Source organism: Vulpes vulpes, chromosome 8, assembly GCF_048418805.1.
Source record: "Vulpes vulpes isolate BD-2025 chromosome 8, VulVul3, whole genome shotgun sequence".
In the NCBI taxonomy this organism is placed as follows: domain Eukaryota; kingdom Metazoa; phylum Chordata; class Mammalia; order Carnivora; family Canidae; genus Vulpes; species Vulpes vulpes.
In genome coordinates, this window is record NC_132787.1 from 92198307 (window position 1) to 92222790 (window position 24484).

The window sequence follows — 24484 nt, forward strand, 5'->3', positions numbered from 1 at the left end:
TAGGATGCAGACATATCTTTTGGGGGCCACCATTCGACCTGCTGTAACTAGTATATGGGAAAGGTCAACTACGTGGACGTTGGAAACAACAAGAATTATGGCAGTTGTAATGTTGGACTCCACTACAGATATTTAGTATTTTGGTCTGATGATATGACATTCACAACTGGGGTTTTAAGGAAAAGGGAAAATGATCTGAGGATGGCAGTGAGTTTTAGGAGAAGATTCAGCAGTTTGAGGGTACAAGAGAGAAAGCAGCTGTTTCTTTTTATTTTTTATTTTTAAAGATTTTATTTATTCATGAGAGAGAGAGAGAGAGAGAAAGAGAGAGAGAGAAAGAGAGGCAGAGACACAGGCAGAGGGAGAAGCAGGCTCCATGCAGGGAGCCCGATGTGGGACTCGATCCCGGGTCTCCAGGATCACACCCTGGGCTGAAGGCAGTGCTAAACTGCTGAGCCACTGGGGCTGCCCAAAGCAGCTGTTTCTTGAATGGCTGCAGGAGCAGCCAAGCCCTCAGGGAAAGCCAGGTTTCCTCCCAGGGCGAGAATGTGAAGTAACACTCAGAGAAGAGGATTCTCTGCCAGAGCATGAATTTGGGAGTGGAGATCATGAAGACCAGTAGAATGAGAGTTGAGGATTAATGAGAGATGGAGTTGTGAATGGTATCACAGGGCCTTATGGGACTGAGAATCCAAGTGGGAATCTTGGATTTCTAATGAAACAAGCATGGTGTGATAACCTTATGACAAAGTTTGTGCTGGAATCCATCCTAGATAGTGTCCAATGCAGACCATGGTGCTGTCACGCTATTAGTTGGGAGAGGTCTTGCCAGGCATGTGGAGCTCTGGGTGCCTGTCTTTTCTCCTGTCCTTGTGTATGATGTCCAGGGAGAAATGCCCTGAAGTTCTCCTGATCAACAGCTGCTAAACTGACTGCTTCACTGACCAACATTTCCTTCTGAAATGGTGGACTTTCTAGTGCCATCTGAGAGATAGAAGGGAAAGGGTGGAGAGAAGAAATAGGCTGGAGATATCCTGATAGCATTTATCAGCATTTTCAGTAGGTTGATCGAGAGTTTTAAATATTGCTTTTTTCAGCATCTGAACATTGCCCCCACTCTACTATGGTATTCGGATGCACTATTTATTCTTAAATCCATTTACAGCTGCAAAAGTGCTGAGTTTGAAAGCAGAACATTTGAAATGGACCCAGCTGTTTAAAAAGATGGATGCTTATCAAAGAAAGTATTGGTGTTTAGTTTATGAACAATAAGGCATTTTTTTTCCCCGACCAGCTTGATTATTCTTAGAGCAAAGAGATGACAGGGAGGTTTTCCATTGGAGAGAAATGTATGACTTAACCCAAACAACTTCTTCAAATGAGCAATTTCCTCCCACAGCCATGACTCCCCCACAGCCCTTTCTCCGGCTGTAGATTTTCTGATTCTTACAGGTGGCCACCAGAGCTTAATAGGAGAATGTGTACCCTACCTCCATGTGTGGACAGGATTACAGGGATCCATATGATCCTACAGTGTGAATTGCTTGTGTCTGTATTAACTCACATGTATCAGGATTGTTGCCTGTTTAAACTAGTGCTTTCTCTGGGTGTTTTTCTGTATGTTGGTAAATTGAACACCAATAAAAATTAATTTATTAAAAAAAATAAACTAGTGCTTTCTGAGATCTGTTGATACAGATTTAGGGTAGAACTGTTTCTCTAAAGAAGTTTAATACATGCGTATTGTATATTCATTTTCTCTCCATTTAGTGACTACAGCAGGTTCAGTGATGGAATGTTCTGTGTTAGTGATGAAACCTTTTGATTACCTCTGATAAACCAGATATTGTGTTTCCTGGTATTCTCTCCTGAGCTGTGTTTTCTTCTCTTTTGGTGCTCTCTCTTTGAATGTTTTCACACAGTTCCAGGTTTTTAAGTGATACTCCTGGACATGGATAGATTTCTGCAATTTTTAAAAAGATTTTATGTATTTATTTGAGAGACAGATATAGATAGCAAGAGAGAGCACAAGTGAGGAGAGGGAGAAACGGATTTCCCACTGAGCAGGGAGCCCGATGTGGGACTTGTTCTTAGGACTCCAGAATCATGACCTGAGGTGAAGGAAGACACTTAACTGACTGAGCTGCCCAAGTGCCCCAGATTTCTGCAATTCTTAATTCCAGCCAAGACTTCTTTTCTAGGTTAATATTCCTATAGTCCGTGGTCTAATGGACATTTCCATCTTGAAGTCTCACTGGTTTTTCTGTCAATACATAATTCTAATAATTTTTCAGTCAATTTTCTTGGACTTCTAAGTAGACACCTGTATCACCTAGAAGAAACTGTAACTTAGTAATTTTCTGATAATTACAACTTTTTTTTTAACATCTTTGTGTTGGTAGGAACTTCCAGAGTAGTGTATCCTAAATTTGCCTGAAAAGAATCAACTTGGCAGCTTATTAAATATACAAAATACCAAGCCTTTAATCTACTCGAAATTTTATCTTAGTAGGTCTGGGTTGAGGAAGAGGAATCTGCTTTGCTTTGTTTTATTTTTAAAACAAGGGTCCCAGGAATTTTTTTTTTTTTTTAATCTTTAGGCAAGTTTGGGAAAGTGTTTCAGAGCAGCACTAAGTCCTAGTGGTGGTAGTCTTTGTTTCCTGACTTTGGTGTGTTTGTATCATGGATGGTGTTACTTGACTCCTGGCTCTCCTCCTGCCTTGACCTGTGGCAATATTTGTGACAACCCTTGCAGATCTTGGTTGCCCAGGTGTAGTCATACAGTTGGTGATCCAGGCTGCCCTGGTGATCCTTCCAAAAAACATTTCTAGTTCCTGTTACACTCCAGGCCCCCATGTGTGCACAGAAGCTCTTGGTTTTCCCACCTCCACACTTTCTAGCCTCCCTTCTCTGTCTCAGGGCTTTGACCGTCTGTTAGTCTGCTTCTGTAGTCCTCTGTGCTCTGCTTCTACTTGTTTTAGCTGACTAGACCCTTTGTTTGCCAAAACCTGAAGTATTGGTCACACTTCCTTGTTCTCTCCTGCCATGCAACCTGTCATTGCTCTTGAGTCAGAGCTCTGTCTGCCCAATATGTACTTGTAAATCAAATGATTTATAACACACTGAAGTTCTCTTTTATGAAGTAATGTTTGAAAAACCTTTAGACTTATGTCTGTGGCCTGGGACTTCTACTTATATCTTCGACTCTATCAGTACTGAACTATTTGTAGGTACCTGTTCCACATGTTTTCTTACCTTTCTGTCTTGAAATCTATTGTTCTAGCTGCCTTTTCCTCCTCTCCTCCCTATCTTCCCAACTGCTGTCAGAGCCTCTACAATTCAGCTCAGCTGTTGCCTCTTTCCCTGATCTCTCAGTCTGATTTACATGTCTGTTCATGCTTTGCTGTGGCACACTGAACACCATTTTCAACTTACCATGCCATTGTAAGTATCTGTTTGTTTGTCTGTATATTCCATTATATCGTTAAGTTCTCAGTCTGTTATTAGCCTTTATACTTGTGTTTAATAAGGAACTTTCTAAGTTGGCATTTCCCACTTGTTCCAGTTTTTAAACTGCTTTTGATCATGGTTCATTTTATGCCTACCCGACCTTAAGAGATTGCTAAGATCCAGTTCTGAAAGGAATATGGAGAAGAGTACTCTAGAAGATTCTTGGCAGGAGTGTGAATGGATATACATGAAAAATAAAATTTTAAATGAATATAACCTTTGACCCAATAATTCCCCATCTAGAGATTCTTCCATAAGAACATTTGTACCAAGATTTGTCTATGATGTTATCATATCAGCATTATTTGGCAGAGCCTAACCCCCCTAAAAAATGAAATGTCTAAAATATTCAATAGTAGTAAAATGGTTAAATTTGTTATGGTTTGTACGTAACTATACCTATGAAATTCTATATATGTTGCAGTCAAAATAAGTGAAATCAATTTTTGTGTACAAATATGGGGCAGCCCCAGTGGCGCAGTGATTTAGTGCCGCCTGCAGCCCAGGGTGCAATCCTGGAGACCCAGGATTGAGTCCAATGTCGGGCTCCCAGTGTGGGGCCTGCTTCTTCCTCTGCCTGTGTCTCTGCCTATCTCTCTCTGTGTGTCTTTCATGAATAAATAAATAAAATCTTTAAAAAAAAACAAATATGGAAAGAAGTCTGTAATACATCTGCATTCTCCTTCCTCCTCAGAGATAACCTCTATTTTGATTTTGGTATTTAGTATTTCCATTCATATTTTTGCATTTTTTGTTATGCACATGAATGTGACTATTTAAATATATAGGATTGTTTCTTATAACCTTATAAACTTTATCAAAATAGCGTCATAGTTCATATATTTTTTTTCCTGCAGCCTCCTTTTTATCTATATTGTTTTTAAATGATCCTTGTGTTGATACGGTTATTTTCAATGCCATTTAGAATTGATTTATTCTTCTACTGATTGACATTCAACTTGTTTCTGATTTTCTACTTTTCCAAACAAATTTTTAGTGGATTTTCTGGCACAGGTCATCTTGTGCAGTGTGGAGCTTTTCTAAGAGGATGTTTTTAGAAGTGGAATCCCTGATTCAAGGGCACTGTGCATCTTTAGTTTTACTAGATACTTCAAAGTTACTTTCCAAAGTGGCTTTACTTCTATATACTCCCACCAGCAGTGTATGAGCTATGCTATTTATCTATCTCTTTGTTTATTAGGAATATATTGCCCCCTTTTTTTTATAAAGATGTTATTTATTTATTCATGAGAGACACAGAGAGATAGACAGACAGACAGAGACACAGGCAGAGGGAGAAGCAGGCTCCATGCAGGGAGCCTGACGTGGGACTTGATCCTGGGTCTCCAGGATCAGGCCCTGTGCTGAAGGCAGCGCTAAATGGCTGAGCCACCTGGGCTGCCCAGGAATATGTTACTTTTAAATCTTTTATGGAACAACAAAACTCAAAGTATTTTTTGAAGAGGATAGGAATATAAACTGCCAGTTAAACCTACAGAGAAGGAATGTTCTATCCATGGTATCAGACCGATGTTTTATAGGGTAATCTGCTACTTGGTGCAGCATTTTTCCCTGTTGTATATACTGTGAAGAGTGCCAACGCCCACACAAAATTGAATGTTTTCAACTCAGGCCAGCTTGACAACTCAAAGTTTGGCCTTGAACTGTGTTTTTGTCTGTATGCATTCACAACTTTTTCAGTTTTGATTTACTTGCAATTAATGTAGCAATTGTTTGTGCTTTAAGAGTGCCACTGTCACCCCCGGGGTTGGTATGTGGGGAACCATAAGTACTGCATTGATGATCATGGCATACCTAGGAATGTCAGTCTGTCCATGTTGAATTCCTGCAAATCTGTCATCTTTTTCACCTGAAAGAGGAGCTGAAGCTATTTGCTGCTCAGTCCAAGATACTGCTATTCTTTATGCAGCTCCTACCTCATCTATTGTTGGACCAGTTGGAATAGCAATGATTCCTTTTTGTGGGTTAAGAGGTTATTGTAACTTATAAGCATATTTCAGAAGCCATATTGTGAACTAATTACATTTTTATCCTACCTAACCACATTTTCATAACTGTTAGAGAGTTAATACTCTTAAATCTTGGAAGTGTAACAAAAATTACATGGATTACATTTCTCTCATACATTAATCAATCAAAATTATACCTTTACAAATTAAGTTAAACTGGAGTTTTAGCAATTTGAATTTTTTACTTTCTAAAGCAGTTATTCTGAAAGCCAAAAATAGTATATCACAAGATACTACAAAATTTTCAAAATAAATTTTTATTAACTTTAATTTAAAAAAAGAAGTGGGAATTCCATTTCAAGGTGGTGGCCTGAAGACCTGATATAGCTTTCCTTCTTGTCCCAAATTCTTAGAAATGATACTTCAGAATATTTTAAAAATAATCTGCAAGTATACTAGAGAAGCCCTAGTCCATGAAGAATCCCCATGAAAAGCACATGGGATCTGTTTGCAGAAGGAAATCTTGGTCCAAAACAAGGTTAAGAAAGTATTTTGGCTCAGGATAAGAATCACATCTAGAAGAATAGTGTCTACTTCCACTAGGAAGTAGTAGTTATAGAAAGCTATGAAGGGCTCAGGGCAAGTAAGAGAGTGACTGGTACTGTTGCATGGTGATGGAGGTGTCTCAGACAGGTGTAGTGTACATAGGAACTGGGGTTGGAGAGACAGGGCTGAGATCCAGGTGATTGGTGAATTCCAGAAGAACAAGAAGCTTCCATGCTCAGAAGACTAGGTACAAATCTTTTCCATGAGATGGTCCCTCCTCCATTCACTGAAAACACTTCTCCCCTCTGGGTAGGCAGTGCACATGGATAGACTGTCTGAACAGAGCCTTGAGGATAAAGATGAACATTTCTTTCTTTCTTTCTTTCTTTCTTTCTTTCTTTCTTTCTTTCTTTCTTTCTGTAGGCTCCACACCCAATGTGGGGCTTGAATTCACAACCCTGAAATCTTGCATGTTCTCCTGACTGAACCAGCTAGGTGCCCCAAAGATGAGCACTTTGCTAAATATCACAAAAAACAAGAGGAACACAACCGTGCAGAGGAGATAAGAGAAGAATTTATCTCCTAGAATTAATGGAATAGATAGAACTAGATTTTACAATATGTATAGTTGAAACCTTGGAGAGAGATATTCAGTTATTTTATCTACCAAAAATAATTAAGTATTGATCCAGGAAATGAAATTTTGATTGTCAAAGTAAGATTCCTTAGATGGGCTAATTGAAAATGTTTCCAGCAGAAGAGCAAATTTGTGAACTGGAAGCTAGAGCAAAGAAGTGTTCCTAAGCCCATCACAAAAGAATAAAGTAATAGAAAAGAAAACTAAGACATGGAGGATAAATGGACTCATTATTTAGACTGCCATCTAAAAAAGAGTTCCAGGGATGCCTGGGTGGCTAAGTGGTTGAGCATCTGCCTTCGGCTCAGGGTGTGATCCTGGAGTTCTGGGATCAAGTCCCACATCGGGCTCCCTGCATGGAGCCTGCTTCTCCCTCTTCCTATGTCTCTCTCTCTCTCTCTCTCTCTCTCTCTCTCTCTCTCTCTCTGTGTGTGTGTGTGTGTGTGTCTCTCATGAATAAATAAATAAAATCTTTAAAAAATAAAAATAAAAATAAAGAGTTCCACAAAGAAGCTGAAGAAAATGCAGAGAGATGATAAAGAAATAAAAGATCCAATTTTGAGATATCTGACCAAACACATACTTCGCCTTTCTTCTGCACCAAACCCCCATAGAAATGATAAAACTTTAAGTTAGATGAATAAATTCTTTCAAAATGGAAAAGAAAAGGAATGTTCCAGATTAGAAGTCATAAGATATCTTTAAGCAAAGGAGATATATATTAAATGAGAATTTGCAGTAAGGAGCTGCTCACACTGACTTTTGAGGTCATCATTACTGCAAGACTTGGAAGCTGCTCTTTGTCAGAACAGATTCAACTTGAGGTCTCCTGGCCAGAAGTCCAGTGCTGGCTAAGGTGGCAACTGAACAGTGCTATGGGAGATGTTTGCATGGCCAAGAACCATGAAAACCCAGAGGAAGCCTAGCACAGCGAAGTATAAATAGGAGAACTGCACTTTAGCAAGTAGAACAATGAGAAAGACACTTTAAAAAGAGGTCAATGTAGGGGCTTCTGGGTGGCTCATTCGGTTGAGCATCTGCCTTTAGCTCAGGTCATGATCCCAGGGTCCTGTGAGCGAGCCCTCATTGGGTTCCCTGCTCAGTGGAAAGCCTGCTTTTTCCTCTCCCGCTCTCCCTACTTGTGTGCTCTCTGTCAAATAAATAAATAAAATCTTTTAAAAAAATATGTCAATTTAATTTCCTTAGAGGACCAAGCATAGATTTTCATGCTTAATACAAGAAGCAGAAGTTATGAAATGATCAACAATAATGAAAATGAAGAATGTGGTTGTTGAACAAGCTCATTGGATAGGCTATAGCAAACTGGATATAGCAAAAGAACAAATTAGTGAACTAAAACAGGGTGAGAAGTTCTCTCAAAATTCAACATCAGGAGACCAGAGTTTGAAACAAAGGTTGAGGTATTTAGGACTGTGTGGAAGTTAAAATATTTATCCAATAGGAGTTGCAAGCGAAGGAAATGAGCTGAGAAGTATGAACCCTTAGGTAAAAAGAGCCTAACTGTCGAGAAGAATACATTTTGAAAAGAACCAATACAAGAGACAGCACCTATCCACGTCAGAGTGATAATGATGAAGAGAAATTCTTAGGAGACACCAGATGGAAAAGACTGAGAATCCAAATGATATTAGACTTAATTGCTGGTTTTAAGAAAACAGTAGCACAATGCCTTCAAGATGCTGAGAGAAAATAAATTGGAACCTAAAATTCTCTTCCCACCCAAACTTCCTTTCAACAGTGAGGGCACTGTAATAACATTTTCAGACTTGAAGGACTTTGACAGCCTTTTGTTGAAAGAACTAATCCAAAAATACACTGTGGTAGGAAATAAAAAAAAAAACAAGAAGGTAGGAATAGGATACAAGAGAAAGCAGGAAAAGAATGTTAAACCTAAATAAATGTTGGTTGTAAAATAGAAGATGACTTTTAGTAAATTGTAACTTAAATCAGCCAAGTGAACAGCATGGAATTTGTGATTTGGTGGAGGGAAAGGGGGCAATAAATGCATGCTGGGGATTGCAGGATGAGAATGATAAAATATAATCAACTCAAACTTGTAAAAAATGTAATCTTACATATGCATTGAAAATGTAAGGGCAGCTACTAGAATCAGATATAAAATATAGAACCTTAAAACTGTTGGAAGAAAAACCATAGCAGAAACAATCTGGATCAATCCGAAAGGAGACAGGAGAGTAGGAAAAAAGAAAACCATGGTAAATAACACAAAATAAGTCACTAGGAATAAATATAAACTTACACATCAGTGTAAAAATGAATTAAACTCCTCTACTTAAGAGGTAAAAACTTAGATTTAACAAGACAGCAAAAGCCACCGTATGTTATTTTAGAAGGGGATACAAACAGTTGACAATAAAGGTATAAAAAAAGCAGTATAAAAGATTAGCATGAGACAAAACAAGGCAAACAACATTGGAAGGGACAAAGAGGGAGTTCAAAATGCTAAAAAAGTATAATTTATAAGAGTTGTTATCAGTTGTGAGCCTGTTTGTCCTGCCTTTAACGACTCTGCATTTATTTATATATGTATGTATATAAATATATACATTTTAAAATTATTATGGGGCTTTCCCAGTGGTGTCCCTGATTCTGCCCTTGTGACCTTCAGTCTGTTCTAAGTGTAGCAGGCCCAATGATCCTATTAAAAACTTCACATCCGGGGTGCCTGAGTGGTTCAGTTGGTTAGGCGTCTCTGTTTGGCTTGGGGTCCTGGGATCAAGCCCCACATTGGGTTCCATGATCAGTGAGGAGCCTGCTTCTCCCTCTGCCTCTCCGCACACCCCGCTCATGTTGTCTCTCGCTATCTCTCTCTTTCAAATAAATATTTGAAAAAATTTTAGTAAATTAATTTGAGCTTGATGACTATGTAGCATTTATCTTGGAAGTACAAGAATAATTAAACCTTAGAAGATCTGTCTGTTACACCAACTTAAAACTGCTGGCTTCAGCAACATGGTAGACTAAGCAGACTATAGTTTCCTATCCCCAATGACAGACAGGCATGCCGGATTAAATGTAACAGGAACAACAAAACTAAAATGTAGAATTGAACCGGAATAAAAGATAAATATCTGGCTATCGAAAATTAAACCCAAAATTGTGGTATCTCATGGAATTATCAGACTGAATACTGGATTTAGGCCAGTGGTTGGGGTTTACTGCCCCTGTGGCATGGGAAATCTAAGGTGGATCCACTAAAGATGAATAGAACTAATATTTTTGTAAAGGCTGGGACTTTAGAATAGCAGCCTCCTTGAAAAAGAGGGACTAAAAATACTCCACTGGCCCAGAGAAGGTACAAATGGGACTCCCATACAAAAAGCAGTCCCTGCTAAAAGTGAACTCATTATCAAAAATTGCAAATTCAGTTATGAAATGATCAGGAAGAGAATCAACAAATAGGAGCTTTAATGTGCCAAGAACTTTAGAAAATTCTACGTTTAAAAAGTTAAAGAGGTGAGTGCCTGAGTGGCTCAGTCTGGTTAAGCATCTGCCTTTAGCTCTAGTCATGATCTCAGGGTCTTGGGATTGAGTCTTGCATTGGGCTCCCTGCTCTAGAGGGAGTCTGTTCTCCCTCTGCCTCTACTCCTTCTCCCTGCTTGTGCTTGCAAATGCGTGCATACTCTTTCTTGCTCTCACTCTCTCTCTCTCAAATAAGTAAATAAAATCTTAAAAAAAAAAAAAAGTTAAAGAGGCAACTGGGTGGATCGGTTGGTAAAGTGTTGGACTCTTGATTTCGGTTCAGGTCATGATTTCCGGGTTGTGAGATCAAGCCCTGTGTCAAGCTCTATACTTAATGTAGAGTCTACTTGTCCCAAATTAAACTTCTAAAAATAAAAAATATTAAGGTTAAAGAGGGGTTAAATAGAAAATTAGAGACAGCTACAGCAAAAATTAGGGAATGGAAAACATCTGAAGAAATTAACCAGGATATAGAATATTGAACACAGTAGGGAAATGGAAAATGTGAAAGGCAAATAAAGGATAGAGCCATAAAATCAAACTAGAATTATATACTTAGCTAATCCATTCAAGAGCAAAGAGGGAAAAAAAAATCTATTTTTGGAAAAAGTCTTAGTGGTTTTGCCACCAATAGACTGTTGCTGAAGGAATAATAAAATATATACTTTAGGGAAAAATCAATAGAAGCAATAAGGAAGAAATGGGATACAAGAAGTAATGGTGCACAGTGGAATTGGTAAATGTGGGTAAATGTAAATAAGCATCATGTGTAAAATAATAATTGACTAATTTTGGTGGGTTTAAAATAAGATGCAACTAGAGAACTAGTCAACTATGACATGACTGTAGTTAAGGCATGAGTAGAGTTAAAGACTTTTAAGTTTAGAGGATGAGAGTATAGATGCTAATTAAGATTGTGGCAAGTATTCATGTTAAAAAAGTTAGTGGAGGTTCCTGGCTTGTCTGAGGATTTAAGAGGCTTATGTTTCTTCGTGGATCCCCTCTATGGTGGCTTGGAGCTCAGGATGATGGACGCAGAGAGAGTAATTTGAAGTGAACATGACAGGAATGGCCTCCGAGGCACCAATCCTGAGCTTTTTCCATTAGGCTATTGAGCTCCCAAGTGTCAGGGCCTGTCACCATGTGCCTGTGCTGTGCAAGCAGTTAGCTCCAGGCTGATTGAAAATACCATCATCTGAGCTCAACAAAAAATTTGTTCAGAGTGTCTTAGTGCCTGGTCTATGGTTGTCTGAGGAAAGCAAGTTTTAGCCCTGCATAGGAGCACATGGTGCAGCAGTAACAGCACAGACCACCTCTTGCTCCCTACATTGGAATCTACCCCTCATTTGAAAACTCTGTCCCATGGCTGGATGACCCATGACTTCATTGTGGTACTTGGCATCCCCAGTCAGTTGCTGGCTGTTTGCAAGAATGTCTCACTGTCTTTCCTAATCCCTATGTGTTCTTTCTCTCAGTCATTTCACCCGTGGAGGGGCTTATTGTACTGTGAAAAGAATAAGACACACTGAGTTTCTATTAGCTTTAGTTTCTGTACCTATCAAATTGAGACTCTTAACATCTAATTGATAAGACTGTTGAGAGGGCTAAATTAGCCTTTCTTAGTGTGCAAAAGCTCCTGTCAGGTATGTGACACTACATTCTTTTTTTTTTTTTTTTTGGTTTATTTATTTATTCATGAGAGACATAGACTGAGAGAGAGAGAGAGAGAGAGAGAGAGAGAGAGAGAGAGATGCAGAGACATAGGCAGAGTGAGAAGCAGGCTTCTCACAGGGAGCCCAATGTGGGACCTGATCCTTAATCCCAGGATCACGACCTGAGCTGAAGGCAGACACCTGACCCTGAGCCACCCAGGCATACTGATAATACATTCTTAATAACCATTTCTCCCAGTTCAGGGGAAAAAACAACAAAAAGCAAACACTAGAAGAGTAGACTCAGAGTATGGTTGCCAAAAAAGGAAAACAAAATAAAATGAGAAAAATGAGAAAACAAAACCTAAAAAAAGTAAGAAAAGATAAAGGGAAAGTAATCAAATAAATAATAAAACAATGATTTAATAAACCATAGAAATAAAAGTATATTCGTAATCAGTAAATTAACGTTCCAGATAAAAAGCAGCAGTTGTCAAATGACTATTTTTAAAAATTGAACTTTATGTTGTTTATGAGACAGCAAAAAAAAAAAAAAAAAGATACAAAAAGGTTAAACATTAAGGTTAAAAAAAAACATATTAGGCAAAGTACCAACCAAAAGAAATTTAGTAAAACTATATTAATCTCAGAAAATAGATTTCAGGACAAAAATCTTTACCAGATAGGCTAAAATGGTATATTTTACACTATGTATATTCGGTCACAATAAAAACTTTTTTTTACCAGAGATAGTTTGCCAGAATAAAAAGATGCAGTTCGGGGCATCCTGGGTGGCTCAGCAGTTTAGCGCTGCCTTCGGCCCAGGGTGTGATCCTGGAGACCCAGTATCGAGTCCCACGTTGGGCTCCCTGCATGGATGGAGCCTGCTTCTCCCTCTACCTGTGTCTCTGCCTCTCTCTCTCTCTCTTTTTTTTTCTTTTATAAATTTATTTTTTATTGGTGTTCATTTTGCCAACATACAGAATAACACCCAGTGCTCATACTGCCTCTCTCTCTGTGTCTCTCATGAATAAATAAATAAAATCTTAAAAAATAAAGCAGTTAACAATTCCACAGAAATACATATACTAATGTAGCTATACAATACATAAATAATATTATTAGGGGCACAATAGAAGTTGAAAAATACATTATTAAAATGGTAATTTTCCCATACTTCTCTCAACAGTTGTTAGAATCATTAGACAATGACTATAGAAAATTTGAATGTACCCAGTAATTAATGATTACACATCTTGTCAAACACTAAAAAATTGACATTAAAAAAAATAATAAAAATTAAAAAAATAAAAAAATAAAAATAAATTGACCACATTAAGGAAGCCTCAAAAGAGAATTACTATCATATAAACTATATTCTGTGATTATAGTGCATTTGGCTTAGGAATCAATGAACAGAAAGTGACAAGAAAAAAGCAGTACATTGGTTATTGAAAGCTTAGTTGATAATGAATAAATTCCTAGAACAACCTTACTTACCAAAACTGGTTCAAGATGGAATAAAAATCCCAAATAGTAGTATAATCATTAAATAATTTGATTTAGTAGCATAAAAAGCTTCCAAATAAACAGGCCTGAATGGCTTTTTTTTTTTAAGATTTTATTTATTTATTCATGACAGAGAGAGAGGCAGAGATATAGGCAGAGGGAGAAGCAGGTGGGCTCCGACCCCAGGACCCCAGAACCACGACCTGAGCCAAAGGCAGACGCTCAACCACTGAGCCACCCAGGCGTCCCAGGCCTGAATGACTTGATAGGAGTTTCAGCAAATATTCAAAGAAAAAATGAATTCCAGTATTATGTAAAACTTCCTAGATTCCAGAAAAAATAATGAGCATTCCAGTTTCATTCCTGAGGCGAGAATAACCTTCGTATCAAAACCTTATGAGGACAGTAAGAAAGGAAAATTATAAGCTGTTTTCATGAATAGAAATGAAAACCTAAAGAAAATACTATGAAGCTGAATCTAGCAGTGTACAAAAAAGATAGTACATCAGGACCACACTAGTTTTATTCCAGCAATTAAAGATAAATTATTACAACAAAACTAAATTCATAGATTAATGGGTTAAACCCATATAATCATCTGAAAAGACTTACATAAGATGTGTCTATTTTAAAAAATTTAACCTGGTATCCATCAATAATTTACACACACAGATACACCAGAAAAAAACTCTTCAAAACAAAAAACCTTAGCAACCTAATATATTTATAAAAACTGATAGTATTCATTATATTTACTAATGAAATGTTAAAATTATTTAAGATTGCTAAGCAAAACAAAGCTTCGCTTCACCACCTCCACTTAGCATTTTATTGGTAGTCCTAAGCAGCATAATAAATAAGGAAAAAGTGTTTGAATTGAAAAGAAACAAAATTGTCATTATTTGATGATAACTGTCATTGTAGGAAGTCTGAGAGAATCTTCAGATAAATCAATAGAATTAAAAACTTATGTGCATCAAAGGACACAAACATAGTGAAAAGGCAAATGATGGAATGGGAGAAAATATTTGTATATCACGTATCTGATTAGGTGTTCATATCTAGAATATCTAAAGAACTTCTATAACTCAACAGCAGAAACCAAGTGACTCATATGAAAAATAGGCTAAGAACTTGAATGGACATTTTTCCAAAGATGATATAAAAATGGCTACAAGCATATGAAAAGATAAGTGACATCACTAATCATTAGGGAAATGCAAATCAAAACGACAGTGAGATATTCCTCACACCTACTAGGATGGTTACTATTTAAAAAAAGAGAAGGTGTTGGTGAGTATGTAGAGAAATTAGAACCCATGTTTGGTACAATGTAAAATGGTGCAGCCACTGTGGAAAACAGTATGGATGTTTCTCAAAAAATTAAATATAGAATTACCAATAATTCTACTTCTGGGTATATTCCAAAAGAATTGAAAGTATAATCTTGAGATATTTATACACCCATGTTCATAATAGATTATTTACAACAGCTGAAACTTGGAAGCAACTCAAGTGTCCATTGATGGATAAATGGATAAACAAAATGTGGTATACATATACAATGGAATATGATTCAGCCTTGATAAAGGAAAGAAATTCTGACGCATGCTCCAACGTGGATGGACCTGAAGGACATTATTCTAAGTAATAGAAGCCAGTCACAAAAAGGCAAATACTGTATAATTCTATTTATATGAGGTTGTCTAGAGTAGTAATATTCATAGAACCAAAAAGTAGACTGGTGGTAACCAGGGACTGAGGGGAAGGGGAAATGAGAAGTTGTTTAATGAAAATAGCATTTCAGTTTGGCAAGATGAAAAAATTTTGGAGATTGATTGTACAACAATGTGAATATATTTTACTGAACTGTACACTTTAAAATGATTAAGGTGGTAAATTTTTATGTATGCCTTACTATAATTCTTCTCTCTTTTTAAAGATTTTATTTGTTTGACAGAGAAAGAGAGCATGAGCAGGGGGAGGGGAAGCTGGAGAGGGAGAAGCAGACTCCCTGCTGAGTTGGAACCTGACCAGGGAGGTGGGGGCCGCTGATCCCAGGGACCCTGAGATTATGACCTGAGGCAAAGTCATATACTTAACTGAGCCACCCAGGTGCCCCTTACTACAATTCTTTAAAGTAAAATGAGAGCAGGGTTGTTGGTTACAAAATTTATGTATAAAAAACTAGAAGTAAGAGAGTTGTATAGATCCTTTATGGACAAGAGTTTAACTTCATTGAAAGACATTAAAGAAGGTTTAAAATATATGAGAAGTTGAACACATTGATAAAAGAAATGTTCAATATATGAAGATGGCATTTCTCTCCAAAATTTTCTATAGATTTGATAAGTTCCCATTGAAATCCCGACAGGATATTTTGTGGTAAATAAAAACTCGTTTTAAAATTTAAGGGGAGATACAAAGGGTCAGGAGTAATGAAGACACTCCTGAACAAGACTCGTAAGATACTACCTCAGAGGATATGAGGAAGCTACAATTCAATCCCTGTTACACTGTACGGAGACAGAAATGGAATATGGAGTAGAAAACAAATGACCTATTTATTAAATGGTTGTGTGGCAATTGATTATCTATAAAGAATAAACTTGGATTCTTTCCTCATATCTATAAGAAAATCTAAGTAGATTTAAATTGAATATCAGAGAAAAATAAAAAATTTGAGAAGACAGTGTAGGAGAATATCTTTATGATCTCAGGGAGGGAATATTTCTTAAGATACAAAAAGCACAAAATATAAAGGAAAAGATTAATAAATTGGGACTACCATTACAGTAGTTAAAGATGACTGTCCATCAAAATAAAGCCTTAAAGAAGGAGTTCTTTGTAAAACCTAACTTCTGTAGGGTTAAAATACAAAAAATATAAAGAACTCTTATAGGGCTCCTGGGTGGCTCAATAGGTTAAGCCACCTTTGACTCAGGTCATGATCCTGGAGTGCCAGGATGGAGCCCCCTCTGGAGCCCCACGTGGAGCTCTGGGCTCAGCGCAGAGTCTGCTTCTCCCTTTCTCTCTGTCCCTCCCCCTACTTGTGCTCACTCTCTCTCTGTCTCACTCACTTGGTCTCACTGTCTCAAAGTCTTTAAAAAATAAATTAAAAAAAAAGGAACTCCTACAAATCAGTAAGAGAAAGGCAACCCAGTGAAATGCTACACCAAAGACAGGAATAAGCATTTCACAGAAGAAACCCAAATGGCTCATAAACATTGGAAAAGATGCTCAACCTTTTTGGCAATCAGAGAATTGCAAATTAAAACCACAGTATCATTTATCACCCACTAGACTGGCAAATGTTAAAATGTCTGACAATAACAAGGGTTAGCCAGAGTGTGGAGATTTAAGAAGTCTCTCACACAGCTGATGGAGTAGAAATTATTGTAACCACTTTGTAAAAACAAGTTGGCAGTGCCTAGTAAAATTGAATGTGCATAACTCATGATCGGGTAATTCCATTCTGATGAAAGAAACTCTTACACATGGCCTTCTGGAGACCTGGACAAGAAAGCTTATAGCACCATTGTGCGTGAGAGGGAAAAAATGGAAGCAACCCAAATGTTCATCAGCAATGGAATGGATATATAAATTATGATGTAATTAAGCAGTGAGATACAATCAGTTGGTGAAAAAAATGTACGACTTACAGATACATATATCAATATGGATGATTTGTAACATAATTTTAAGTGAAAGCAAGTTGCAGCAAAATATATCTAAGTCTATATAGGTTTTAAACATGTATTAAATAAATCATGTATTATTTATACATAATTGCTAAAGTAATAAAATCAAAGACATGATTAATACAAAATCCAGAATACAGGTTACCAGGAGAGGAGCAGGTATGGTGGAGAGGGGGCTCTTAGCATAAGATCCCACTGCAAGGCTTCAGAGTGACTCCCATATTTCTGTTTCTCAGGCAGAATAGAGGGTAGGTGGGTATTTGTTTTATAACTGTTTAAACTGCACATGCACATTTTATATACTCGGCTATGTATTTTTTTTTTATTGTAACCTGTAGTATTTTTAAGAGATGGTAGGAAATGGTTTGAAATTCGGTAATGTTGATTAAGGTACTGAAAATGCACAAAGTTTGAAAATCATCACCTATGAGTGTGTTGGGAAAGATGTACCTTTTCAGGTTAAGGCCTTTCCATATGTTTATTAATTTTAGAGTCCAGGTGATGGGAAGGTACAGAGATGTAAAATGCTGTGTTTGGCAGAGTAGCTTAAACGAGGTGTGAAAGACACCAGTCTGTACCCAGACTACCTTTCTTCCTCACTTCTGTAAATATTGAATGACTAACCGCCAGTCCTAGGCATTGTCCCAGGGGCTCAGGAGCTGGAGAGGAGATGTCCCTATCTTGGAGCTTCTAACCATTTTTGCATTCAGGATTTCAGGCTTTGTTAATCTTAGCCTCCTAAACTAGCTAGATAGCAAAATTCACGTCAGGTGCATATCCTAATTTACTCTTTGATATCTTCTTAAGGAAGTCATTTATTTACATATTTAGACAACCTAATTGAATACGTTATTTTAAAAATTTTCAGAGTAATCCTTTTTGGTTTGGTCCTTAGTTCATATTCTAATTTCTATATATATTCTCAGTTTTTTCCCTTTCTGTGCATGTCAGAACTCTTGATATGTTCTAATTATTTGGCATTGACTTTGATGTATTAGTTTTACCTTTCAGTCTATATTTTTGAGACTCAAAGTTGGATCTGAAGTTAAACCTTGGTTTTAAAGCAGAGTTCTCAAAAGCATTACAAGCATACTGCTAGGGATTATAAGGTGATAAAGAGGGAAACATTTAATCATCAGGTAATTGTTTTAATTTAATTTGTAATTGTATTATAAAATATACACCGAAAATCTGTGATTTCTTTTTTTTTTTTTAAGATTTTATTTATTCATTCATGAGAGAAACAGAGACATAGGCAGAGGGAGAAGCAGGCTCTCTGAATTAGCCTGGCACGGGACTCGATCCCAGGACCCCAGGATAACAGCCTGAGCCAAAGGCAGATGCTCAACCACTGAGCCACCCAGGTTCCCTGAAACCTCTGATTCCATGGCTGTTTTTGCTCAGGATGCAGCTAAAGTAGTCTCTCTGATTATCCATCTCACATAGACTACGTGAATTAATGTCCCAGGTGGTTCTCAGACATAACAAAATATCATGAAATTAATATGTGGATTACAGATTTAGTTGTAAAGGTGAATCAAGGTATTCTCTGATGTTCTCTGTATCATACTTGTGTTATAACTCAAAAAATAAGCTTATGTGGTTTGGCCAGGAAAAAGCAATGTAGAAAATTCATCTAGGCAAATTGCTCAAATAACATGTTCTATTACAGGACAGATTCTGGGACTATAAAGATGAATAAGACACAGATTCTACTTTTTCAGGAGCACTAGTTTCACAGAGATAGACACATAAATTAAAAAGTGCACCATAGCATGATTAAGCATAGCAGTGGAAACATGCACAGTAAACAGGTATGTGGAAAAGGTGGTCTCTGACTTCTGGAGCCAGAAGGAAGGTCTGCCCAGGGCAAGGCTTGCAAGGAGTCTGCAGACCTGAGCAGAAAACCTACAGAAAAATAGACAGGCAAAGGGCAATATCAGAATGGCATGGTGTTTGGGCTGAGTAGCTAGCTCCTCATGTACGTACTAGGAAGAGGAGAGATGGGAGCCAGATAGGAAGGCTTTTGTATGGGATGTGATGGTACGTGTTTAGACCTCATTCTGTAAGTGATTATCAGCCTTTGAAAGGTGTTAGGCAGAAGTGACACAAGGTCTGGGGCTGTGTAGAAAACAGATGAGAGGGGAGGGTCAAGTCACATTTCAGCCCGTCATTAGGCAAAAAGGAGAGAAAGCACGTGGGGTGGGGGGTGTTTAACATTTCTGCTTTGTTTAGCTTTGTAGGACTTTTAGGAAATCAGATTACATTTAGATTTTGCCCAGAATTTAATGTGTTAAAGGGGTTAGTGATAGTTGATTTGGAGCCAATATACGAAGTTTCTGAAGAAATTGGTATTATTTAGCCTGTGTTATAAACAAAGTAGTAATTTTCCCTATATAGCCTTTTTTTTTTTTTAAGACTTATTTTGGAGAGAGAGAGAGGGTGGGAAGAGCAGAGGGTGGGGAGGTAGGGGTGGGGGAAAAGGAGAGAGTCTTTAGTAGACTCTGTGCTGAGCATGGAGCCTGACATGTAGCTCAATCCCATGACCCTGAGATCATGACCTGAGCCAAAATCAAGAGTTGGATGCCTAATGATTAAGTCACCTAGGTGCCCTTTCTTTCCTTACATAGTCTTAAAGGCAACGAGAGTTTTGCTTATTTTATGTTAAATACATGCAAGCAGCATATAAATATTAAATGGAGATGTGGTATTGATAAGGCCCACAGCTGCAAACAAGTTCTGTTTTTCAGTTAGAGTGGTACATATGGTAGTACACTGTAGAGAGTGCAGAATGAAATACTTACATCTTTTTGCAGTTAATATCCTTCCAAAGAAAGCTCAACAACCGTGTCATTTAAAGGAAATTGGCTGAGCAATAATATCAATGTATGAAGAGCCTCCTTTATATATGGGTTTCCAATGTGAATGTTCTTTTTTTTTTTTTTTTTTTCCAATGTGAATGTTCTGGATAACTTAGTTGTGGCGTATTGTTCACTTTTGTGCATATTTACTGTTAAATCTTAGACTCACTAGTTTTTGGATTTGGTGTATTTTCTTCTACCTTACAGAGAAATGTATTAGTATGCCAACTTACTCTTGTACCTTCAGTGTATCTGAATTTTATAGTCACAGGTCTGATGCTGACTGCCTGTGTAGATGAGGGCACTCGTCTGTGTCTGTATACATAGCCAGACCCTTAGCACCAAATGTTCTGCCTCACATTTATTTTCGGAATATTCTCTTAATAGGCACGTTTTGGGATGTGACTTAGTCAGCTAATTTGCTAACATTCAAAAGCCACGAGCTCTCAGCATTATCTTAGCCTTTAGTATTTTAGTCCAGCAAAAATTTCTGACTCTGATTGGGAAATTAAGTATAACATCTTACAAAAAATGATCCAGAAGCCTCAAAAGGGAGAGTTCATGCAAGGGGCACAGAGAGAGGTTCAAAAGGAAAGTTAACATTAACGTAGAGTGCACCGTAGAAATGAGGGAGTAAGCATAGAAATGAAGGACCACAAGTGTCCTTGGAACAACTGTAGGTTTCTTTCTGTAAAGCCCAATAATGTTGATTATAATGCATCTTAGTTTTTATTTCAAAAGAAATTTTCTGCAGTTCTTGTCACCAAGTTCCTTTGGAATTCTTTTTTATTCTTTTGAAGATTTAGTTTCTTATTTCCTTATTTTCTACTTTGAACAGAAATCCCCTGCAAAGAAGCTGAGCCATGCAATTAGTAAATCTTTGGGGTGTGTACCCACCAGAGAACCTCCGCATCCTGTTTTTCCTGAGCAACCAGAGAAACCACTTGACCTTGCAAATATTGTGTAAGTATACACCTCGATATGGATATGGATTATACTGAAATGGAGACCTTGCTGAATTCTTTTGGATCAAAACCAACTTTACCTAACATGAACATTTAACCGTCTGATTTATACTTTACTTTTGGGGGAACTTAGGACTTCAAGATTTCATTTCTTTAAGTCACCATAAATATTTACGTGGAAGGCTAGCTCCTGAGCCCTGAAGCCTAAGTAATATAATGATCTCAAACAGGAACATTAATTAATATACTAAAGAGTGATTATTAAACCGGTTTTAGCAAGGTTGCCTTTTTTTGTTTGTGTGTTCTTCCTTAAATCAGCATTAGAGATCAGATTCTCTGCAGCAATGATGCCTATAGTTATTTTTAAAAATAGTTTAGGCAACATGGAAATGAAAATCAACTTCATTTGCTTCTTTGTATTGAGAGAAAATTAGGAAACATGAGATTGTATACTATAAATAAACTAGTGTTTTATTTTTATTTTCTTTGAATATTCATGTTAAATGAAAGGAAGCCAGACAGGAACAAAAAAGAGAAGCAGAGAAAGAGGAAGAGTATGAAGGAGAAACAATGAAGTGTTAAGATTCAGCCTCTAAACTGAATTCTTCACTCTGAATTAAATGGTGATATTGTATGTACTGCTGGATAAAGTCAGTAGGATTTTTTTGTTTTGGTTTGTTTTGGTTTGTTTTCAAGAGGGGTGGGCAGAGAGAGAGAGAGAGAGAGAGAGAAAGAAAATCTTAAGCAGGCTCCATGCCCAGCATGGAAGCGTGGAGCCTGACATAGGGCTCGATCTCACAACCCTGAGACCATGACCTGAGCTGAAATCAAGCATCAGACGCTTAACCAGCTGAACCATCCAGGCGCCCCAGAGTTGGTAGGTTTTTTTTTTTTTTTGAAGATTTTATTTATTTATTAGAGACATACAGAGAGAGAGAGAGAGAAGAAGAGAGAGAGAGAGAGAGAGAGACACAGGCAGAGGGAGAAGCAGGCTCCATCCTGGGAGCCCAGTGTGGGACTCGATCCTGGGTCTCCAGGATCAGGCCCTGGGCTGAAGGCAGCGCTAAACCGCTAAGCCACCGGGGCTGCCCGAGTTGGTAGGTTTTTGATCGTTAGTCTTTACTGGGTGTTGAGAGGTTTTTCTGTTGAGTAGACATCTGGTTTCTTTTACCTCCCTAAAAAACACTTAGGGTTCTTGATCTTTTATTTTCTTTCTCATTCAATACTTTGAAAAACTTTTATTAAAATAATGCGTATATATAGATTAGAAACTTAATAATACAGAAGAGAATATAATAAAATGCAGCACATCCCACCACACTTCATTGTGCATTGTCTGGGTTTTCGATCTGTGAGTGGATACCTCCATATCTCTAAATAATGTATTGAGAGCCCTAATTCTTGGCTAACCAGTTTGGGACATTATTGAATTCCTTCTGTGCAGGGAACCAGTCTCACTTCTTCTCTACATGTCAGCCCATCCTAGTTTTTCATAATTATATCACCATTTTTAAAGTTGGTTACCTTAGTAATTTTATTTTATTTTTACCTTTGTAATTTTAAACACCATTCCTACGCCTCTGTATCTTGTAACTTCTTTCAACTTACGCTGGGTGAACTTAGGAAATAGTATCTTTTGTCTACTTCTCCCTTTTCCTTTTGGCTCTCTGACTTCTGTCATCTCTCTTTTATATTGTCAAATCTGATAATACTTCTGTTCTCTTCTGTGACCATAACTAAGTCTTCTGAGATTTATTAAGGGTTAAATCTAAAATCAGGGGCGCCTGGGTGGCTCCCTGGGTTAAACATCTGAGTCGATCTCAGCTCAGGTCTTTTTTTTTTTTTAATTTATTTATTCATGAAAGACACAGAGAGAGAGAGAGAGGCAGAGGGTGACGTGGGACTCGATCCCGGGACTCTAGGATCACACCCTGGGCCAAAGGCAGGCAGGTGCTAAACCGCTGAGCCGCCCAGGGATCCCCATCAGGTCTTGATCTCAGGGTCATGAGTTTAAGCCCCGCACTGGGCTCCATGCTGGATGTGGAGCCTACTCACAAAAAAAAAAAAAAAAAAAAGAAAAGAAAAGGAAAAGGAAAAGGAAAAAGTTGAGGGGCACCTGGGTGACTACATCGGTTAAACATTGGACTCTTGATTTTGGCTCAGGTCATGATCTCAGGTTCTGCTCTTGAGCCCCCACCTCTGGCTCTGTGCTGGGCGTGGAGCCTGCTTAAGTTCTCTTCCTCAGGGTGCTTGGGTGGCTCAGTCAGTTAAATGTCTGCCTTTGGCTCAGGTCATGATCCCAGGGCCCTGGGGTGGAGCCCCTGCTTCTCCCTCTGCCCCTCACGCTGCTTATGTGCACTCTCTCTCTCTCTCTCTCTCTCTCAAATAAATAAATAAATAAAATCTTAAAAAAAAAAAAAAGATTCTCTTTCTGTCTCCCTGTGCCCTTCCCCACACTAACATGCACATGGGCTCTGCCCCCCCCCCAAAAAAAAGTTGAAAACCAAACACAGCATTTACAATTCATATTCATTACAAAGTCAGTGTGCTTTGATTCTGTATATTCCTTTGTGTAGTCCCAATGTCCCCATCCCTGTGCAGTTACCTTCCCATCAGAGTGGAGTGGGGTCTTCCTTACACATCACTGATTGCTCAAAATCATGCCTGTGGACTTTATGACTGGATCGACTTTCTTATGCTGGTTTTGTCCTTCCTGTGGTTTCCCACTGCTTTCTTCTTCTTGCTGGGGAAAAAAACTGCTTTTGTTCCTCACTGTGTTCCGTAGTGAATTTCATCTATTGCTTGTAATCCGTTTTTTGGTTAAATTTATTAGTCTTTTCTCTTTTTGGTTAGTCTTGATGTTACATTTTATTTAAAAAAAAATCTTTGCTGCTTTAATACAATAGTGATTTTCTCTTTCTCACTCTCCCTTTTAGCTATAACAGTGTACCTCTCACTCATGCTTTTTTTTTTTTTTTTTTTTAACCTAGGATGGACTTTTGTATATGGTGTGATGTAGATCTGATTTTCTTTCCTTCTCTTTGCATTTGAATAGTAACTTGTTTCAGGGCCATTTATTGGATGATCTATCATTTCCCTACTGACCTGCAGTGCCACGGTTGTCATGAACCAAGTGTCCAAATATGTGTGGTCTGGTTCTCTGTTCCTTTGATCACATTTTCTATCCTTATGCCAGTCTCAAACTGTATTAATTATTATAAGGGATTAAGTGGTGTTTTTAGGAATGACTTGTCTACTCTTTGCCCTTTGCTCTTTCACATAAGTTTTAGAATCAGCCTATTGAGTCCCTCTTAAAATTTTGGTGGAATTTTGAACAGAGATTCATTGAATCTAAAGATCAAATTGGGGAGAGTTGACATCTTTGCAGTATTAAGTCATGAATGTGTTATGTCTTTCCATTTATTTAAATATAATTTTATGCTTTTCAGTAAAGCTTTGTAATTTTCCCCAGAAAGGTATTATATATGTTAGATTAATTCTTCTATACTTTTGAAGATTCTTCTGTACATTTGTTGTTGCTGTTGCAAATGGTGCCTTTTTTCCCTATAGTTTTTTTGAGATATAATTTACATGTGATAAAATGCACCCACTTCAAGTGTACAGTTCAG

General features: G+C 37.7%; 1 protein-coding gene across 23 annotated transcripts in view; it reads left to right on the forward strand.

Moving 5' to 3' along the window:
- Window positions 1-24484, forward strand: part of DTNB (dystrobrevin beta) — a 235857-nt gene that overhangs the window by 98250 nt on the left and 113123 nt on the right. For all 23 annotated transcript variants that reach the window (XM_072767483.1, XM_072767486.1, XM_072767494.1 and 20 more), the window contains one exon: window positions 20729-20853. In XM_072767483.1, coding sequence (XP_072623584.1) covers window positions 20729-20853 — 125 coding nt within the window. The remainder of the gene's footprint in view (window positions 1-20728; window positions 20854-24484) is intronic.